The sequence below is a fragment of the Babylonia areolata genome, chromosome 22 (genome assembly GCF_041734735.1).
Source record: "Babylonia areolata isolate BAREFJ2019XMU chromosome 22, ASM4173473v1, whole genome shotgun sequence".
NCBI classification, from domain to species: Eukaryota; Metazoa; Mollusca; class Gastropoda; order Neogastropoda; family Buccinidae; genus Babylonia; species Babylonia areolata.
The window spans coordinates 28,116,104-28,139,114 of NC_134897.1; the positions used below are offsets into that span (position 1 = coordinate 28,116,104).

At 43.2% G+C, this 23,011-nt stretch overlaps 1 protein-coding gene across 1 annotated transcript in view; it reads left to right on the forward strand.

Annotated features, from left to right (window-relative positions):
• Positions 1-16,611, forward strand: part of LOC143297087 (lachesin-like) — a 28,545-nt gene extending 11,934 nt beyond the window's left edge. The window contains exons 3-5 of the mRNA XM_076609259.1: positions 5,870-6,178; positions 15,054-15,171; positions 16,590-16,611. Coding sequence (XP_076465374.1) covers positions 5,870-6,178; positions 15,054-15,171; positions 16,590-16,611 — 449 coding nt within the window. The remainder of the gene's footprint in view (positions 1-5,869; positions 6,179-15,053; positions 15,172-16,589) is intronic.
• The last annotated feature ends 6,400 nt before the right edge of the window (positions 16,612-23,011 follow it).

Below are 23,011 nucleotides of genomic sequence, written 5' to 3' on the forward strand. Positions count from 1 at the left end.
TAGTCTTCTGTCAGTCGGATTTGTGTAAGAAAGTCGTCTCTTTCTGTTTGTTTGTGATATATGTATATGCCTTGATTTATCTCTGTCTTCGTGTCACTGGAAACGTCCAGACGGTAGCTGGTGGTAGAAGCGTGAGACCATGATTATTCTGTCAGTTGTACTAATGCAAGAAACGGTCACCATCCGTTTGTATATTTTTAACGACTTGGTGTAGTATATCTTGTTTTCGTCTCAGGTATCATTATTGTTGTTGTGATGATTGTTATGGTTGTTGTTGTCTTATTTATTACCATATCGTCGTCGTTTTAGTTTAACTGCTACAAATCAGGGGCACTTATTTTCTGTCTGTGACGAGCAAAGAACAAAATCAACAACAACAAAACCAACATTGCACACATGCACAAGCACACAGTCAGAGACAGAAATGGGGAGAGAGAAGAGAGAGAAAGAGAGTGAGGCAACCATTTCCTTTTAACACCCTCAGTTTATCTCTCAATTCTCACCCCATTTCCTTTTAACACCCTCAGTTTATCTCTCAGTTCTCACCCCATTTCCTTTTAACACCCTCAGTTTATCTCTCAATTCTCACCCCATTTCCTTTTAACACCCTCAGTTTATCTCTCAGTTCTCACCCCATTTCCTTTTAACACCCTCAGTTTATCTCTCAGTTCTCACCCCATTTCCTTTTAACACCCTCAGTTTATCTCTCAGTTCTCACCCCATTTCCTTTTAACACCCTCAGTTTATCTCTCAGTTCTCACCAGTCAAATGTTTTCTGGTAATGTAGCTGTGCAGTTTTCCTCCACCAACACACTCTCTCTCTCTCTCTCTCTCTCTCTCTCTCTCTCTCTCTCTCTCTCTCTCTCGCTCTCTCTCTCTTGATGAATAACACAGATCTTATATCGTTCCTTTTTCCTGAAATGTATTGATTAAATCTGTATAAAGTGCACATTTTCCTCTTTATTTCTCCCTATGCAGCTTTACGTTTAGTTTGTGACTCCATTTGTTTTTTGTGTGTGTTTTGTGTGTGTGTTTTTTCCTACGATTTTATTTCTGAGTATAATTTTAAGTGTGAATGAATAGATATAGGGTGATAATTCTCTCTCTTTCTCTTTCTCTGTCTCTGCTGTTATCATTATCATTGTTATTGCTGTTTTATTATGATGCTAATGTTGGCGTCGTCGTCGTCGTTGCTGTTTAAATTCAACAAATGAGAAGTGCATGTTTTGTGTTTGTTTGGGGTGAAAACAAAAAATATAGAAAGAACAGCGCACGTTTGCGCTTACACCCAGCAAGAGACAAAGACAAATGGGGCGGGAGGGGGTTGGGTAGAGTGTATCAGTATCAGTGACTCAAGGAGGCGTCCATATACGCTACACCACCTCTGCTAAGCAGATGCCTGACCAGCAGGGTAACCCAACGCGCTTCGTCAGACCTTGAGAAAAAAACTAACTAAATTAATTATTTTTTTTTTTTAATAAACCCATGTCTCTTGCTGGGGCAGAGAGAGAGAGAAAGAGAAACATGGTCGATGGTCGTAAAAGCCTATAAATATTTACCTTTGACCTTAACGAGTTATGCCTCAACTCTAACATGCATGCATACATACATACATACATACACACACGGATGCATACACTGACACAGACGCACGCATACACAAACGCACACAAGCGGCACACGTGTGCTACACACAACCGTTGCGCACGTAGAAGCACCACACACGCCTACTCCAGCTTATACCTAGTGTAGCATCGCCAGACTCATCAGAACTCTCAGTCTCAGTGTCTCTTTTACTTTTCTTTTCTTTTTTTTTCTTTTTTTTTCTTTTTTTTTTCTTCTTTTTTTCTTTTTTTTTATTACCAGATTAAATTTTCCAGCCGATGACAGCGTGCTTATTGCGTGCATGCATGGAAAATGAATTAGCCTTTTTTTTCTTTCTTTTTTTTTTTGCCCCCAAAGGCGCCCCTACTGTACAGGAGAAACATACTGACGTCCACTGTGGGGGGGTTTCAGACTGGAAAGTTGGCAGACTTTGCTGTGTACTTGTTCGGGAGCCACGTGCCCTTTTCACGTATCGGCGAGTATCGCCGTTTGTGTGGTGAGGTTCTATGGAGTTTCCCTGCAGGGTCGGGCCGGCCGTTTTTGCCTGAAGAGGTCGCATTGAACGTCTGGCGTTTTGTCGTGATCTAATGAACGACCGTCGGTGTGTGTGTGTGTGTGTGTGTGTGTGTGTGTGTGTGTGTGTGTGTGTGTGTGTGTGTGTGTGTGAGTGTGTGTGCGAGTGTGTGTGTGTGTGTGTGTGTGTGTGTGTGTGTGTGTGTGTGTGTGTGTGTGTGTGTGTGTGTGTGAGTGTGTGTGTGTGTGTGTGTGTGTGTGTGTGTGAGTGAGTGAGCACGTTCCCTCTTTTGAGACACTCTCTCTATTTCGCACAGAGAAATCTATTGTGACAAACAAAGTAATGCAACGCAATGCAATGCAATACAGTTGCGCTGAAAATATCATGCAACATTACAAAAACTGAATGTCATGCCAATAAACTAGCCATCCTTTTTTTTTCTTTTTTTTTTTTTTTTTTAGTGTGGGAGGGGTGAGGGAGGTTGCAGCATCATCTACAACAACAAAAAAGGCAGTGGGAAATTAGATTCTCACTTCCGACACTAAACATAAAAGATTCATAAAGTTCGTGATGTTCGGTTCTGGTATGGTTTTCGTTAATCTTCCTTTTTCTTTTCTTTTTTTTTTTCTTTTTTTTTTTAGGTCGTGATTTTTTTTTTTTTTTTTTTTTTTTTCAAAACACAAAATTTCAACATGTCCGGCAGAAAAAAAAGGAATTTAAAAAAAAACTAGATTAAGAGGACAGAGAAAATATGAGCAGTTGAGAACTAGAAATCAGTACTGCAGAATGTCCAGAACGTAGGTGTTACACGCAAGCGCGCGCGCACACACACACACACACACACACACACACACACACACACACACACACAAAGCACGCACGCACACACGCATGCACATCCACGCACGCACGCACGCACACACACACACACACACACACACACACACACACACACACACACACACACACACACACACACACACACACACACAATCACTCACTCACTCACTGAAAACAAGGGAAATAAGTTGCTGGTCCCATGCCAAATTTGCAGTAGAAAACTCAAATGTGGTTCCTTCTTCCAGTGTAACACCAGCAAGAGCTTTAATTTTCTGGCAAAAATTCTGTGGAAACATCCACTTTGACTGACGGGAAAACAAGCACATTGGCGGACAGGAAAAAAAGGCGGGGGGAGGGGGTGGAGTGGGGTGGAAGGAATGGTGGCGCTGCACTCAAGTGACGTGCTCTCCTGGCGGAAAGAGAGGGCCCGATTTTCTCACAGGGAAATCTGATATGACAAAAACAAAAAAAGTAGCTTTCAGTTTCAGTTTCAGTAGCTCAAGGAGGCGTCACTGCGTTCGGTTCAAATCCATTTACGCTACACCACATCTGCCAAGCAGATGCCTGACCAGCAGCGTAACCCAACGCGCTTTGTCAGGCCTTGAGAGAAAAAATAAATAAATAAATAAATATATTATGAAATAAATAAATAAATAAGTAAATAAGTAAATAAATAAATAAATAAATAATATAGTTAAAAATGAATAAATAAATAAATAATATAAGTAGCAGTACAGTACAATAGTTCCAGTTTCAGTTTCTCAAGGAGGCGTCACTGCGTTCGGATAAAACCCATATACGCTACACCACATCTGCTAGGCAGATGCCTGACCAGCAGCCATAACCCAACGCGCTTTGTCAGGCCTTGGGTGCATGCGTGTTTTTTGCGTGTTCATCACAGCGGATTTCTTCGACAGAATTTTGCCAGAGGACAACACTCTGAGTCGTTGCCATGGGTTCTTTTTCAGTGCGCCAAGTGCGTGCTGCACACGGTACACTCGGTTTATCGTCCCATCCGAATGACAAGACGCTTAGTCAAACATGGGAGAAAGGGCGAGAGCGGGATACGAACCCAGACTCTCAGGGACTCTGTATTTGCGGATGAGAGGACTTAGCCATTTTGCCACCTTTCACCTTGAAAGTACAGAACAATTCAGTACAGTATAAAATACAGTCGGCACGGCGTTAGGCAACAAGTAAATCAAAGGTTCTGTGGGAACGGTAGGTATACTGTGTGTGTGTGTGTGTGTGTGTGTGTGGTGTATGTGTGTGTGTGTGTGTGGTGTGTGTATGTATGTTTGGTGTGTGTATGTGTGGTGTGTGTGTGTGTATGTGTGATGTGTGTGGTGTGGTGTGTGTGTGTGTGTGTGTGTGGTGTGTGTGTGTGTGTGTGTGTGTGTGTGTGTGTGGTGTGTGTGTGGGGGTGTGTGTTGTGTGTGTGTGTGTGGTGTGTGTGTGGTGTGTGTGTGTGTGGTGGTGGTGTGTGTGTGTGTGTGTGTGTGTGTACGTGTGTGTGGTCGTCAGGTGGGAAAGCATTTACACGGCGATACCATCATTTGCCCATTACACACATCCCGGTAAAAAAAAATATTGGGAGAGTGTGCAACACAGACGTGAGAATAGTGGCTACTGCTGATGATGCACTGCGCTTAGAGGAGGTTGTACTGTTGATTGTTCTGGTGGGAGTGATGAGGAGGAGGAGGATGGTGATGATGGTGGTGGTGATAATGATGATGATCATGCTGATGATGATTATGATGACATGATGATGCTGATGATGATGATTGTGATGGTTATCGTGATGATGATGATGTTGATGATAATGATTGTGATGGTTATGGTGATGATGATGATGATGATGATGAAGATACGATGAGGATGCTGATGACGATGATGATAATTATGACGACATCATGATGATGATGATGACGATATGCTGACGATCATGATCATTATCATGATGGTGATTGTTATTCTTTTTTTTTTCTTTTTCTTTTTTTGCAGCATTACCAGCCGCCAGATTTCCAAGTGAGTATACCTTTGTTTCTTCTTTTTTTCTTTCGCTTTTCGTTTATCTTGTGGCGTCTACCCAGCAATAGAGGTCAGAGGACTGTTGAACAGAACCTGTCTTGTGGTGTCTACGCAAATAGAGGGTCCCAATAGAGTAATATAGCTGTGATTTGTGGTTTATGCCTTTGTGTGCGTATTTGTATTGTATAAGAAGCACTCAAGCATGGTTTTGACCATATCTTATCATTCTACCTTCATGTAAACTACGGTTTATTGCTTTGTACAATTCTACTTTTTCTCGTTTTTCTTTTACTTCCTTTGGACTGGATAATATGTTTATTGGGGACATAAGTATACAAGTGGACTTTATCTTTTCTACGTGTACACCATCATGAATTTCGTCCCATTGAGACTGTAATTTTGATTGGAGTAGGAAAACATGAAGAATAGAACCTTGTTTGCAAGGATGAAATAGCTATTGTGTTCTGGAAGGATGAACCACATCCCTCCCCCACATATACACACACCCCTTACCTCCCCCTATGGAAACAGATTATCGCCCTGGAGGACAAAAGAAAATGGTCTCTCCGTGTCATACACCATCCATCATCACCACCAAAGGGATAGAGATCAACAGTGGTGGAATAAAGAATAGCTGTTGTCTTGCAGTGTCTGCCTCCAACCCCCCCCCCCCCCCTCACACACACACACACACACACACACACACACACACACACACACACACACACACACACACACACACACACACACACACACACACACACACACACACACACCTCTATGGAATCAGATTATCGCCCTGGAGTACCAGAAAGAAAAAAAAAAACATTTGTCTCTCTGTGTCCTGTCCATCCACCACCACCACCACCAACCCCAAAGGAATAGAGATCAGCGGCCGCAACTTCCTGCAGCAAGGGGAGACGATCCACCTGCAGTGCAACACGACGATGGTGGACATCGCGGTGGACAGCCTGGAGTGGCTCAAGGACAGCCGGCCCCTCCGCACCCAGGTGGACCCTCCTGGCAGGATGACCGTCACCACAACGGCCTCGCTGACCACGCAGCTGGCCGGCAGCATCAGCAGCGTGCTGGAGATCCGAGGGGCCAGGGTCAGCGACGGTGGGCTGTACGTGTGTCGCTCCACGGAGAGGTCGCAGCTCGCCGGGGTCACGCTGACCGTCAAGCCCGGTGGGTGGGTGTTGGGTTTGTTGGGGTTTCTTTGTTTCTTTGTTTTGTTATTGTTTGTGTGTGTGTGTGTTGTGGGTGGTGGGTGTGGTGGTTGTAGGGGGTTGGGGTCAAGGAGGGTGTGTTGAAGTTTTGTGGGGTTTTGTTTGGAGTGGTTAGTTGTGGGTAGTGGTGGCGTGTGGGGAGTTGGGATTAAGCCGGGTGGGTGTGTGATTTGGGGGGGGGGATTTTTGGAGTGGTTAGATGTGGGTGGTGGGTGATGGTGGTTGTGGGGGTTAGGGTCAAGCCGGTTGGGTTGGGTTTTTTTGGGTGGTTTTGGAGTGGTTAGTGGTGGGTGGCGGTGGTGGTGGTTGTAGTTGTGGGGGTTGGGATCAAGTCGGGTGGGTTGGGGGTTTTCTGTGGGAAGTTTTGGAGTGGTTAGTTGTGGGTGGCGGTGGTGGTGGTTGTAGTTGTTGGGGGGCGGGGTCAAACCGCGTGGGTTTTGTGGGTGTTTTTTTTGGTGTGGTTAGTTATTGTGGTGGGGGTGGGGAGGTGTTGGGGTGGTTCACATTGCCTGCGAGTGTTGCGAGAAAGTACTTGTACGTTCGCTTCTCCACCCGCGGACACACACACCGTTTCCCCGCTTTCTGTGGATCGCCCCACGCCCCCCCCCCCAACTCGTCCGAGTCCAGCACGCGTACTCTTGCGCGGTCACAGATATACTCACACGCATGCGCGCGCGCACACACACATGCGCGCACTCGCACGCGCGCGCACACACACACACACACACACACACACACACACACGCACGCACGCTCACAAGCACACGCTAACACACACACACACACACACACACACACACACACACACACACTAACACTAACACTAACACACAATAACGCGCACACGCACACGCACAGACACGCACGCACATGAATGAAAGTCTCAACGCCTGCATGTCTGTCTCCCTCTACCTATCTGTCTGTCGGCCAGTTGCTCTCTCTCTCTCTCTCTCTCTCTCTCTCTCTGTCTCTCTCTCTCTCTGTCTGTCTGTCTGTCTGTCTCTCTCTCTCTCTCTCTCTCTCTCTCTCTCTCTCTCTCTCTCTGTCTGTCTGTCTCTCTCTGTGTCTGTCTGTCTGTCTGTCTCTCTCTCTCTCTCTCTCTCTCTCTCTCTCTCTCTCTCCCTCCCTCCCCTTCCAGCCCCTTCACTTTCTCTACCTTAGCTGATTGAATAGACTGGAACCTTCAACTTGATGTGACGCTGAACAGACTGGAACCTTCAACTTGATGTGACGCTGAACAGACTGGAACCTTCAACTTGATGTGACGCTGAACAGACTGGAACCTTCAACTTGATGTGACGTTGGATAAAATAGAACTTCAACTTGATGTGACGTTGGATAGAATGGAACCTTCAACTTGATGTGACGTTGGATAGACTGGAACCTTCAACTTGATGTGACGTTGGATAGACTGGAACCTTCAACTTGATGTGACGTTGGATAGACTGGAACCTTCAACTTGATGTGATGTTGGATAGACTGGAACCTTCAACTTGATGTGATGTTGGATAGACTGGAACCTTCAACTTGTGACGTTGGATAGACTGGAACCTTCAACTTGATGTGATGTTGGATAGACTGGAATCTTCAACTTGATATGACGTTGGCTGCCACAAAGACAAGATGAATGGAAGAACGGTTATTTAAAGGATTGTGCCTCGACAGAAGACAAAAGGAAACTTTCGGAAATTCACCTTCACCTTCACCTATCCCGTAGTCTTGTGGACCGTTGGGGCGCCATCCTCCAGTCCTCTCGGTTTTCTGACCTCCTGATTGTATCGCTCAACCTCAAGCCCGCCCATTCTGGGATGTTGTCCTCCCATCTCTTCCTCTGTCTGCCTCTCCCTCTCCCTCCTTGCACTGTGCCCTGCAGGAATGTCATGGCAAGCCCTGATGATCTCATGACATGACCATACCATGAGACATTACCAGAGATAAAGTCTCAGAAATTTCAGGAGGAAAGTCTCGGGAAAGAACAGAAGGGAGATAGGGTAGAAAAGAGAGAAGGAAACCCTCAGACATGATAAAATTACAATTCCGGAAAAGACTAGATGCAAACTTAGGAAAAGAAAAGACGAGTGTTTCTCAGAAAAGACAGAGATGGAAGTTCCACAAAGGACAGGGGGAAATTCCAGACAAAACAGAAGGAAACCCCCACCCCCCCCCCACCCCCGCCCCCGCCAATAAAAAAAAAGACTGGAAGAAAGTTCCAGAGTAGCAAAGAGAACACACTCAAATCACCTGAAGACAGAAGTGCAAAAAAAAGAAAAAAAAAAAGAAAAGAAAATAGCTCGACCCAACGGTTTTGACGCTTATTCAAAAACGAGAGAATTCAAATTCTTATCCGCTTTTTGTCCAAAAAGCGTATAAAAATGATTGAATATTTATGATTGGATGAGATCAGGATAAATTATTGCTAGGTTTCCGATTGTAGGGTACTGCTAAATGAAATGATAGGTAAAAAAAAAATATTATGAATGCCAAACTAGGTGTTGAAAATTGTAGTTATTCCATGCGGCTGTCAGTACCATTGTTGGCAAATTTAATCTGTTATGTACTGGAAACAAATGTGTATTGTGGATGTGAAAATCTGTTGGGTTATATAACTTGAAATGATATTTTTCAGGACCAAGACACCTCATAAGTTGAACACATGAAACGAGACGAGACGTGGGAAACAAAACATCCCAAGGATGTTAAGTGTGGCTGAGAAGAAGAATACTGTGTTTTCTCTCAGGTTATCCAGTACTATACATATTCCAGGAAACGAAATTAAGGCTCAAACACTCAGATAAATCTTCCATCCAAAAATCTGCCATTCAGCAAAATCGCAGAATTTTTATCTTAGTATTCAACGTTGTGAAAAAGCAGTCCAACTGGAGATGTTATATATTTTTCCTGTGGAAAAATGTGAATAAATAAAACGAAAATGACTAAAAACGAAAAAGTCCAAGATTATGCTGTGTTTGATGGTTTAGTACAGGCTTACGTAATTAGGCTGTGAAAACCAGCGTCACGTATCACCAGACAGGCCCTGACATGGAACCCTTATTAACTCACTCAGTACGGCCAGTCCTTCCTTCTCCTCTACACAGACCCCTCGGATGTCCAGTGGGTGTCTCAATGACCCAACCTTTAGCTTCCGTCGTCACAATTGCGGTATTCTTTGTCAACATTCACCTCTTCAGTATAAGAGCCTTCCGCTTGCAATATTTTGATGGTGGTAATTGGGGAGAAACGCTGTTAACGTCGTCTCTTTCGCCGTTCGTATGGAGAGAGTTAAGCGAAGAGGAAGAGAGGCTGACAGAGGAACACCTGGTATAAAGACCTCCAGACAGACACAGAGGAACGGACCACAGCACTGAACATCTTTAACCACCAGAGACAGACACTGAGAGGAACGGACCACAGCACTGAACATCTTTAACCACCAGAGACAGACACAGAGGAACGGACCACAGCACTGAACATCTTTAACCACCAGAGACAGACACTGAGGGGAACGGACCACAGCACTGAACATCTTTAACCACCAGAGACAGACACTGAGGGGAACGGACCACAGCACTGAACATCTTTAACCACCAGAGACAGACACTGAGAGGAACGGACCACAGCACTGAACATCTTTAACCACCAGAGACAGACACTGAGAGGAACGGACCACAGCACTGAACATCTTTAACCACCAGAGACAGACACAGAGGAACGGACCACAGCACTGAACATCTTGAACCACAAAGACAGACACTGAGAGGAACGGACCACAGCACTGAACATCTTTAACCACCAGAGACAGACACAGAGGAACGGACCACAGCACTGAACATCTTTAACCACCAGAGACAGACACTGAGAGGAACGGACCACAGCACTGAACATCTTTAACCACCAGAGACAGACACTGAACGGACCACAGCACTGAACATCTTTAACCACCAGAGACAGACACTGAGAGGAACGGACCACAGCACTGAACATCTTTAACCACCAGAGACAGACACAGAGGAACGGACCACAGCACTGAACATCTTGAACCACAAAGACAGACACTGAGAGGAACGGACCACAGCACTGAACATCTTTAACCACCGAACGACTACTGCCGGACATCTGTCCAGAACAACTTGACCTTACGGGCGTACTGCCGATAGGTCGTTAACTCTCTCCATACGAACGGCGAAAGAGACGACGTTAACAGCGTTTCACCCCAATTACCATCATCAAAATATTGCAAGCGGAAGGCTCTTATACTGAAGAGGTGAATGTTGACAAAGAATACCACAATTCTGACGACGGAAGCTAAAGGTTGGGTCATTCAGACACCCACTGGACATCCGAGGGGTCTGTGTAGAGGAGAAGAGAGGACTGGCCGTGCTGAGTGAGTTAAACTCCACTCTACAGCTACTGAGAGGATGGGCCTTGATGGTTGCCAGACAGAGGAAAAGGCTCAAGATAAGAGACCATGGAGGTCTTTTGTTTTAAGGTCTGTGCCTCGGGGGGAGGAGGGGTGGGCGGGGGGTTAAAAGCCAGAGAAAAACTAACATATGGTTCGATGGCGTTTTGCCTGGATACAGTAAAGATCAGATTTTTTTTTTTTCTGAAAGCTGGAAACTGCGTTACTGTGATGTGGTTCGATGATTCAGTACACGGGGTTTTGATGAGATTGGGATGAAAACGGCTGGAAACTGTGCGATGCTGCTGCGGGTGGATGGCTTTAGTACGACACGTGGGTGATGGGATGAGGGTGAAATGGGAGAAGGTTTGGGCAGCCGGGGAGGATGGGTCTCGTACATTATGCACGGGGGGATGATTTGCGACCGACTGCGACACGGAGATGGGGCTCCGCATGCTGTGTGCTGATTGGGTACTTTGTGAACCTGTCTCTGGTTGTCTGGCTGGCTGGCTGGCTAGCTGGCTGTCTTTCCGCCTGTCTGCCTGTTTCTTAGTCTTTCTCTTGCCTTTATGTGTCTGTCTCTTTTATCTCTATCTCTGTCTTTGTTTACGAACCCCCCCCCCCTCTCTCTCCCTCTCTCTCTTTCTCTTTCTCTCTCTCTCGCTCTCTCTCTCTCTGTCTGGACTGTCTGTCTGTCTGTATCTCTGTATCTGTCTGTTTACATCTCTCTCTCTCTCTCTCTCTCTCTGTCTCTCTCTGTCTCGACTGTCTGTCTGTCTGTATCTCTCTATCCGTCTTTGTTTACATCTCTCTCTCTCTCTCTCTCTCTCTCTCTCTCTCTCTCTCTTTCTCTATCTATCTATTAGTGCACTCCGAACAAGATTAATTGACTGTATATGGCAAGTATGGTCTGATGTTCAAGAAAGCGATAGATTTGAGTTTTACAGACAGTTCATTTCTATGCACTCTATTCCAACTTATCTGTCAATGAAAATGGATAAGCACTGGAAACATATCACAACCAGGTTCAGATTAGGAATTTCCGACATATTTCTTCATCATTATCGTCATCGAAAGCCCAGTGTCTCTGATCTTAGTTGTCCTTTATGCAGACGTGCTGAAGAAACCGAACTACACTTTGTGTTGTGTTGCCCTGCTTTGAGTGACCTCAGACATAAGTTACTTCCACAAAAATATTATAGACACCCTACTCTATTTCGACTTGCCATGCTTATGTCATCAACTAACTAAAGTATTTTATAACAGTTTCCTATTTACTTATATAAGGCTTTTAAGTTTCGCAGTGCATAATGTAGTTAATCATTATTAGTTGTGCATTATCCAATTTGTGGATTATCATTTGCAGTTTATCATTTACTTTCGTAATTTGTAAGATTTTGATTTTGAATGTTAGTTCACTGTACCCCCTTATCTATCTCTCTCTCTCTCTCTCTCTCTCTCTCTCTCTCTCTCTCTCTCTCTCTCTCTCTCTCTCTGTGTGTGTCTCTTTCTGTCTGTCTGTCTCTCTCTCTTTCTCTCTGTCTGTGTGTGTGTGTGTGTGTGTGTGGGTGTGTGTGTGTCCATGCGTGTGCACATATATATAGGCGTGTGTGCGCGCGCACATGTTTGTGTTTGTGGTGTGTTTCTGTGTGTGTGTCCGTGTCTTTGCATGTGTGCATACCTAGCTCTCTCACTTTTTTCTCCCTTGTTTTTAATCTAAACGTCTTTTCATTGAAGTTGTTTCCGTGACCATAATACGTTATCTGTTATTGTACAGTTACATTCACGAAGTTCATTCACCCCAAATAGATTAAAAGTGGTGGAGGTCATTCACTTGATTAATTCATTGATTTAATTTTCTCTCTCTTATTTTTCAGATGCCGTAAACTCCAAGCGAGGTGAGGACTTATTTTCTATTTTCTGTTCAAAGGTTTCAGAATTCTAATGTCCTGTTTCCCCCCCCCCTCCCCCCCCCTCCCATTGCGATGTCTTTTTGAACAAAGCTTTGAAAATGTAGTTTGATATATATGAATTCGAGTTGCAGGGCTTGCAGCATTTGTGCATAATCATCACACACACACACACACACACACACACACACACACACACACACACACACACAACACAACACAACACACAACACACACACACACACACACACAACACAACACACAACACACACACACAAACACACACACACACACACACACACACACAACTCAGATTCACATAAGATTTTCTTTCAAACGCATAACAGAACAGTGATTGTGGTGAATACTCAGCTATACAGAGGGGGTGGCGGAATCGGATAAAACAAAAATAAAACAAGAGAGGCAAGGCCTTCAAGACTCACTTGTGATAAATTAAGTCCCCTAGCATTAATTACAGAGTAATTTCCCTATTTTTACTATCTGCACCAAAACGTTTGCAAAATGAATAAAAAAAACTCCATGCTTAGCAAAAGAAGTTCATGTTTGAACAAAAAATGATAATAATGACTCCTCTTTTTGTTGTGTCAGAATAAGAGGTCAAAGTGCCAAGTTTAGAGAATACAAAAAATATAAATATAACAGTAAATGCAGTTTGCATATAATTAGGCTTCTTTTATTATTTTTGTGCCCATCCCAGAGGTGCAATATTGTTTTAAACAAGATGACTGGAAAGAACTGAATTTTTCCTATTTTTATGCCAAATTTGGTGTCAGCTGACAAAGTATTTGCAGAGAAAATGTCAATGTTAAAGTTTACCACGGACGCACAGACACACGGGGACACACACACACACACACACACACACACACACACACACACACACACACACACACAGAGAGAGAGAGAGAGAGAGAGACAACCGAACACCGGGTTAAAACATAGACTCACTTTGTTTACACAAGTGAGTCAATAAGAAGTTTCAGTTTCAGTAGCTCAAGGAAGCGTCACTGAGTTCGGACAAAACCATATACGCTACACCACATCTGCCAAGCAGATGCCTGACCAGCAGCGTAACCCAACGCGCTTAATAAGAAGACAAACATTTAACAGAAATGAAATGGAAAAAAAAAAAAAAAAACAAACAAACACGGGGACAATAAAAGATCAGGCTCCACACTGATTCTTATCAGTTCACAACATATCTCCACTCTCTGTCGGAAAAGACGGGAGATAAGTCACAGGAAAGACCGGAGGAAATTCTCTCTCTGTGTCTCTCTCTGTCTTTCGGATACGGATACGGATATGGATGATTTATTCATCCCAGGTCATGCCCCCTACTGGAGGGGTAGGTGAACAATTCCTAATACATATAGTACGATGTACAGAGAACACTATAAGTAAACCGGATACAAAGACATTGCGTTAATTAGAATTAACTCACTCAGTACGGCCAGTCCTCTCTTCTCCTCTACACAGACCCCTCGGATGTCCAGTGGGTGTCTCAATGACCCAACCTTTAGCTTCCGTCGTCAGAATTGTGGTATTCTTTGTCAACATTCACCTCTTCGGTATAAGAGCCTTCCGCTTGCAATATGTTGATGGTGGTAATTGGGGTGAAACGCTGTTAACGTCGTCTCTTTCGCCGTTCGTATGGAGAGAGTTACTAGAACTGAACAGTTTATGACGTAGCTATTTCTCTAAACTTAAAAGTCTTGTACAGATACAAAGATAAATTACGAACAACAGTAACATCAGGACTTGACATCAATAAAGCCATCTTAAACACACTTCCGTATCCGTATCTGTGTCTTTTTGTATCTCTCTGTATGTCCGTCTCTGTCTCTGTCTCTCTCTCTCTCTCTCACCTCTCTCTCTCTCTCTCTCTCACCTCTCTCTCTCTCTCTCTCACCTCTCTCTCTCTCTCTCCTCTCTCTCTCTCTCACACACACACACACACACACACACACACACACACACACACACACACACACACGGTGGAGTTTAGTTCCACATTAAGATCCTCTGCCAATCACAGTTCATAACTGAACAGTGAATTGGGCAAGACTCAACGGAGGAGGAAATGGATTCGGATGAAACAAAAATGAAAGACAACAACACCAACAAAAAAAAAGAAATTCAAATAAAGCAAAACAAGAAAGGGGGACATAAAACAGCAAGCTGCACACTGATTTTTATCATTCCACAATTTATCTCCCTTCTCGGCCGCTGATTTACGTTTCCCTGGATAAATTACTGTTATAATGCGCTGTCTTTCTGCCTGTCTGTCTGTCTGTCTGTCTGTCTCTGTCTGAGAATATGTGTTCGGATATTCGCTGTTAAGTGTGGCCTCCTGTCATTCCAACATGAAGTCACTGGTTTGTCTCTGCCATGTTAAGCTCATCCGAATGTACAGTAAATGAGTATAAAGTTCGTATGGATCACCAAAGTCCTCGGTGTGTGTGTGTGTGTGTGTGTGTGTGTGTGTGCATGGTTGTGTGTTGTTTCAGCGGAGAACATACAGCAGTACACGGGGGCAGCCAATGGGCAGCCCTGTTTCTCCCCGGCGCGGGCAGTCCTGGTGACCTTGGTGTCTGTGACCTTTTTATACCGCTCTTCCGTCATGAGGTGACGTGTTTCCGTTTCCGGGGACATGGCTTCTTCTTGGCGTGTCCAGTGAAAGAATGAACGGTCCGGTTCGAGGGTGACTCGACTTGTCAATCAGGCAGGCTGGGGAAGTGGAGAGGGAAGGAGGGAAGGAAGGAAGGAAGGCAGTTCTTGGCTGGAAGAATGCTCACCACCTGTTTGAAGAACCTGTTGGAGGGTTTGAAACTCATGGTTGCCACACGTTTGTTTACCATTGTGCACACTGTTTGTTTTTTGGGGGGGTTTTTTTTGTTTTTGTTTTTTTTTTTTGTTGTTTTTGTTTTGTTTTTTTTTTGTTTTTTGGGGGGGTCCCCTTGTATTTTTGTGTAGTGTTGATCATCAGTAAAGCAATTTTAATTTCTTATTAACAAAATAATTATAATGATAACTTTTCACTCAGAGTCTGTGATGTTGCATTTTTTTTATGACTGACTGGGTGATTTCTTCGTGGCGCCACGTATAGCGCCTCCAAGATCGGCGCCTTGGTCTTCAGTCAAGCTGTAGAATTCAGGTGCCTGTGTGAAAATGATGGACAGTTCAAGCGCCTGTGTGAAAAAACAACAACAAAGAATGCACTATTCAGGCGCCTGTGTGGACAAGGAGGAAAAGTGTGCAGAAGAATGTGGCAAGGCGGTCTGCAGTGACACTGTACCAGCCTCAACATACACGTGGGCCCATACACTTTCCTGTGTTTTGCAACAATAAGGTGTTGGCATTGGTGTTATGTACGAACAGTGTGGGGTGGACACGGAAAGTGTAACTGTTATGTGTCAGACGTTCGTAAACGCAATAGAACTTATGTTGTTGTTATTGTTGTTGTGATCAGGTTGGCGTTATGTTCTGTCGCTGTCTCCAGACCGATCATCTGTGGCTGGACTGATGGGGATATTTACCCTTTATTATAAACGATTGTCTAAATGGGTCTTCGTTATCAATTGTGATGACTGTTCGTCAGAGTGGGGTGTGCTTTATTGCAGAATGATTGCCTAAATGCAGGTATACTTTGCTATAAATGATTTGCCCTAGTAGGGCGCACTTTGTTATCCACGATGTATTGTTATAGATCGTGTTGTGCCGGTATTGTATAACATTTTGTCACAGCAGATTTCTTTGTGTGAAATTCGGGCTGTTCTCCACAGGCACAGCACATCGCTGCAGTACAGCGCCACCCTTTCTTTTCTGCCGACAAGTGTAGTTGTTTTCCAGCAAAGGGAATTTTTCTCTTCAGAATTTTTCCAGGGACCACCCTTTCTGTTGCCGTGGGTTCTTTTAAGTGTATGCTACACACGGGACCTGGGTTTATCGTCTCATCCGAATGACTAGCGTGCAGACCACCACTCAAGGTCTAGTGGTGGGGCAGAAAAGACTGGTGAGTGTGGTCCTCCAACCTGTGTTCTCAGACTGACTCCCTCGCCTCCTTGACGGACGCGTTACCGCCAGGATACAACTCTTAATTTACGTACTCCGCTTACTTTATTAGAGCGATTTTTTTTTTCCTGTGTGTGGTAGCCTTTATTTTGAATAATTCTTCTAACTAGAGATGGGTATGATTTATCATGAAGGTTTGATTATCTTATTACTTGTGTATACGTTTTTATAAACGATTGTTTTAATCTTAAATGATTATTTTGTCGAAAGTGGGTCACGTTCTATTGTTAGTGATTGATCGTCTGAGCCAGGTTCACTTTTTTTCTTTTCACGCCCATGCGGTTATTTATAACCACGTGGCTCGCTGATACCGTGTGTGAAGCGGCTGTTAGAAAGAGGCGAGAAAACAGGGGTACGGGTGGAAACGTAACCCTGCATGCCCTGTGTTTTTTCCCATACCTGGTTTCTGTTTGGTCACAGTCAGGCGAACGGAGAACGCAAATTCATGATAATGATGATGATAATAATAATAATAGTTATTATCATTATTATTATCATTATTATGATAATAGTGATGATGATGATAGTAATAATAATAATAATGATTCTGATGCTGATGATGATAATAATAATAATAATGATAATGATAGTTATTATTATCATCATCTTCATCATTGTTATTACAATATACGTAATATTGCCATACCAATGGAAATATAGTCTCGAGACACACACACACACACACACACACACACACACACACACACACACACACACCACAGATAGAGAGAGTGACCACGACCCATGACCACAGGTGATGTTGTTTATAATGGTGTACGTCTTTTGTTTTTCAATCATTTGCCTTTTACACATAAACTTTACTATATTATATTGCATTGTATTCATTGGTTTATTTATTTATTCATTTATTTATCTATCTATCCATCTATCTATGTATCTATCTATCTATCTGTCTACCTATCTGTCTGTATGTGTAACATTTTCCATCTACGTATCTTTGACACTACTACAACAAATTATTGTCATGTTTCCAGCTTCGTTTTGTTTCTTTCTTTTTTTTCTTTTCTTCTTTTTTATTCTGGTGAATATTCTCCACAAACCTACTCAAACCTGCCAAGGCCTGATCGGCGCGTTTGGTTCATGGGGAGATTTGGCGTTTACCGTTCTCTTTTTTTCTTCTTCTTCTTCTTCTTCTTCTTCTTCTTCTTCTTCTTCTTCTTTCCTTTTTCTTTTTGCCGATGTAGTGTTGCGTATATGGATCAGTCCTCACGCTTTGACGCCTCCTTGAAGCTGAAACCGAAAGTGGTGTACATTTTATCCGCTGGACAAATGAGCACAGCACGTGTTTGCAATTCCCGGGACCAGGTCATTGATTATGATGTGTGTGTGTGTGTGTTTGATGATCATCATGTCTGTGTGTGTGTGTGTGTGTGTGTGTGTGTGTGTGTGTGTGTATTATTTTGTTTCAATGATCCTCATGTATGATTATGATTTGAGAACAAATGCAGAGCTGTAGGAATGGACGCTGGTCTTGTACTGTTTGTTAGTATGTCGTATCAATTTCATTGCATCATCATCTTCTGACTGACAGTCTTTCTGTCTTTTCATTGTAGACGTGTTGTTCCAGTGTTTCGGTCACTTCAGAAAATTGCAGAGAGGGGGGGTTAGGAGGGAGAGGGGGGCCTGGGGGTCTGAAGTGAGTATGAACAAGGAGACATGTGTCTTGGTAGGTTTTAACTCTCTCCATACGAACGGCGAAAGAGACGACGTTAACAGCGTTTCACCCCAATTACCACCATCAAAATATTGCAAGCGGAAGGCTCTTGTACTGAAGAGGTGAATGTTGACAAAGAATACCACAATTCTGACGACGGAAGCTAAAGGTTGGGTCATTCAGACACCCACTGGACATCCGAGGGGTCTGTGTAGAGGAGAAGAGAGGACTGGCCGTACTGAGTGAGTTAAATTTTACATTCCTTTACTGCCTGTGTTCAGACTCAGTGGTTTCTAGTAGCATGACTGTGAAAAAGGTAACCTTTTATTTCAGCCCCCCACCCCCACCCCCACCCCCACCCCCCTCTTTATCGATATCGCCACTATTCATTCATCTGTTTGTTTATTTGTTTATTTATTTATTTGTTTACTTATTCATTCATTCATCTATTCATTCATTTACTTATCTGTTTATTTATTTATCTGATATTGAGAAATGACATTTATCCGGTTTTCCATTCATTTATGTCATATGGCTATTGTAAAACTACATACAGACACGCACGCACGCACACGCTCGCGCACGCACACACACACACACACACACACACACACACACATAATATTTTATATATATATATATATATACTACTGGGTCTCCTCTAGATAGTTTTCTTCCGAAGGCTGTTTCTGATAATCTTCGAGGATTGGTGTACACACACACACACACACACACACACACACACACACACACACACACACACACACACACACACACACACACACACACACAGAGAGAGAGAGAGAGAGAGAGAGAGAATATATCTCTGTCTGTCTCTCTGTACACCAGTCCTCGAAGATTATCAGAAACAGACTTAGGAAAAATACTATCTAGAGGAGACCCAGCAGTGCAGATCGTGTGATTAAATAATTTCTACATCAGTAAAGAAAGAAGTAACAGAATATTTCCAAGATTGCTACCATAAATTACACCTTTTTCTTTGTTTGTTTGTTTAGTACAGAGAAAAAAGATTGATAAGGTTTGGCATTTGTTTTTGTTGTTTTCAGACATAACTTTTGCTCGGTTGTAATGGACTTTCCCTCGGAAGTATTAAAATGTGAACAGGTTGGTTGTAGTATTTGATTCATACGGCTTAGCAAAAGTTATATAAACTGCATTTACATTACTTCAAAGTTTTTTTTGTAATCTCTGGCAACCTTCGCAAGTATATTTTACCCCATTCTAGCTAGAATTTTACGAAGTTGACATTTTACTTGTGGTTTTGCTCAAGTCTTGGTGTGAGTGTATGAAGAAGGAATAGCGTAATAAGAATATCATTATATACAAGGCAAGATTGCACTGGCTCTTAGTGCTGCACCCTTGGGGGCTAGCTGGCCTTTGGGAACCATCCCATCACCGACTGTCCTAAAACCCTCTTGGCCGAGAGAATGGGGATGTAACTTAGGCAAGACACTCTCCACTATAATCAAATTCTAGCCCAGATAATTGTAACGACAGTTGCCTCCTCTGCTGTTCTGAAAGTCAAAGTTGAACACGACTGACTATCATATAATTATATATATATATGCCCGAACATCTGACACGTTCACCCAGGAGAGGGAACGGACGGTCATGTCAGCTGTCCTACACGGTGCACAAATAGTTGAGGACCACTTGGGAACACTCATTATTTCGTCATGGGGGACGTGGTGAAATAATGCTGAATTCTCGGCAAACAGCGGTGTGTGATAAACAGTGTATAAGCACCACTCATATAACCCGAGATGCTTTCTTGCATTATTATACACTTTGATTTTGTTTTTATTTTTTACAAAGAAAAAAAAACAGAACTATCGTTTATAAACCATTGAATAACTGTAAATGTCTGCCTGAAACATGGGTTTTTTTCTGTTTTTTTTTGTTTTGTTTTGTTTTTTCAAACTGTACACGTGTCCGTGAAACGGCCGTTTGTGTATTTATTGAAATGTAAGTTATAGACCATGTACAGCGTACACAATTCAAATCATCTCTGGGTCTTACCATTTTTTAAATACTTACTTGCTTTCATGAAGTCTTTAAGTAGGTAAATATTTACAAAACGGTAAGGCCCAGAGATGATTTGATTTCAACTTGTTTTGTGAAGTTCATAATTGGGGCTGTCCTTTGGCGAAGAAAGAAGGCCGTCATTAAAAGGCTTAATATTGATGATGTTCATTTCCTCCGACACATCTAATTTCTTTGCGTGTCTGTACAAAGTTGTTCTCACAACATAAACAACTCTTGTTGTTTCTTGTGCTTATGGGGAAGACACATGCTGAACGTAACTTTTTGGTGGGGGGTGGGGGGGGGGGATGTTCTCTCTGGTTTTCTTGATTTTTTTTTTTTTTTTTTTTTTTTTTTTTGTGTGTGTGTGTTTTCTCAGTGACATCACTCTCAAGCCGATTTTAACCTCAGTCCCCCATACACACAGCCATCTCGCTGAAGCGCCAGCACTGGCAGTCCACAAAGTCGCCATGAGACCACACTCCACAAGAGACCCTGCGCAGCTGCTTTTTCTTGACGGTCAGTGGTGCCTGTTCTGTTCTAACGCGTGCAGGACACCGTCCCACTAAAAAAAACCTGTTTGATTCCCTGCACAGCCAGGTGGTGAGCGCTTCTCTTGAAGTGGAGACAGCCACAATGCCCATCCAACGACATTTCCGAGGAATCTGTTAACACCGATGACTTGGAAGTGGGGAGAAAGTGTTTGGGGGGAAGGGGGGGGGGACAGAATCTGTTGACACCAATGACTTGGAAGTGGGGAGGAAGTGTTTGGGGGGAGGGGGGGGGGGCAGAATCTGTTGACACCGATGACTTGGAAGTGGGGAGGAAGTGTTTGGGGGGATGGGGGGGGGGACAGAATCTGTTGACACCGATGACTTGGAAGTGGGGAGGCGGGGGGGGGGGGCAGTATCTGTTGACACCGATGACTTGGAAGTGGGGAGGCGGGGGGGGGGGCAGTATCTGTTGACACTGACGACTGGGAAGTGAGGGGGGGGGGCAGAATTTATTAACACCGATGACTTGGAAGCGGGAGAGGGGGGGGGCAGCAGCTGTTAACACCGATGATTTGTAAGGAATTGGGGAAGAACGTGATCTGTTAACACGAATGGCTTGGAAAGGGGGGTGGGCATAATCTGTTAACGCTGATAACTTGGAATGGGAGGGGGGGGGACAGAATCTGTTAACACGGATGACTTGGAAGGTGGGAGGGTGAGAGATGAAAGGCTATAGAATGGAGGACAATGTCTTTTTTTTTTTTTTGTCTTTTTTTTTTATTAAGATGATAGACGGGTATAATGATGATGATGATATGTCCTCCGTGTTTCTTGCCGGGGTTCTTTTCAGAATGCATGGTATCTCCTCCTGGAGAAATCTGTGCTTCAGTTTTCCTCTTTTCTTTCGCTCGCTCCGTTACTCACTCCCCCACCCCACCCTCACCCCTCTTTTTTTCTGTCGTCTCTACCTTTCTGTCTTGCTAGTCCGTTCACCTTCAATGAGGGGGTTTTGTATGAAAGTCTTGAATATTTTTTTGTCTTTTTCTGAACCTGATAGAAATGGATACTCTTACTATGCTGTGTCCGTTCTTTTATGATAGGAATGATAATAATCCAAATAATAATAATAATAATAATATCATTTATTTTCAGTCTAATATCATCATCTTAGATGAACAGACTAACGAACATGTCCGTTCTTTAAGCCATGGACGTGGGGGGTGTCGGTTGGCTTTTTTGTATGTTTATAATTATTGTTTATACTTTGTGTGTGTGTGTGTGGTGAAAACTTACCGGATTGGCTGGCGCCTAGGGCATGACAGGTGTGTGGGCATACAAAACGTGACTGTACTTGGGTCTCGTTGAATTTTCATTCTGCTTTTTTTTTTCTTTCCCCCCAGGTTCTGCGGGACCGATAAGACATTGCGTGGTCGGTGGGGCTGTGAGGAACAGAAAGGAATAGATAGATTACGTCAGGGAGATTTAGTGTAAGTTTTGTTTCGTCAATTCTATTCCAACAGGAGACATACGGAGGAAAAATGAATGCTGAGCAGTTGAAATGCTGGACGTTTGTCTTTGATACATATTTATAGAATACGCAGCCATAATTCGATGTTGTTTTACATAATTTTCTGTTCCTTTTTTTGTCATTTTTTTTCATAAAATGTTTGTGCACATTTCATTGTGTGTATATTTGTGAGCAATATGCTCTCTGAAATACTGGGTACACAAAATAAAACAGCATTTGCAGTAGCAGTTGCAGAATTGTATAGATACCATGTAACTGTATTTGTGCTTGATTTGAGTAGGTATCATCATGAGAATGATACGAAAAATATCTAATGTATTCAGAACGTGAGAGAGAGAGAGAGACCCCAAAAAATCAGGTATACATAATTGCAAAAATGCACACACACACAAAAATAAATCATCAGTGATATTGTTGTACAATCAATGTCATCATGAATGCATAATCCCTGAATGCCAATGGGGCAGGTGTGATTTACAGTGTATGCATTGTGTGAGGTCGTCCTTATTGTTAATATTTGTGTGTATAATTCATGCCACATAATTTCATGCGTTGTTTTCAATCTATGTCAAATACATTCCTAGCATCACAATTTGTTCCTTGCATACATTTTAACATATGTGATTTTGTATTTAAATAGGTGAGAATCGTTTT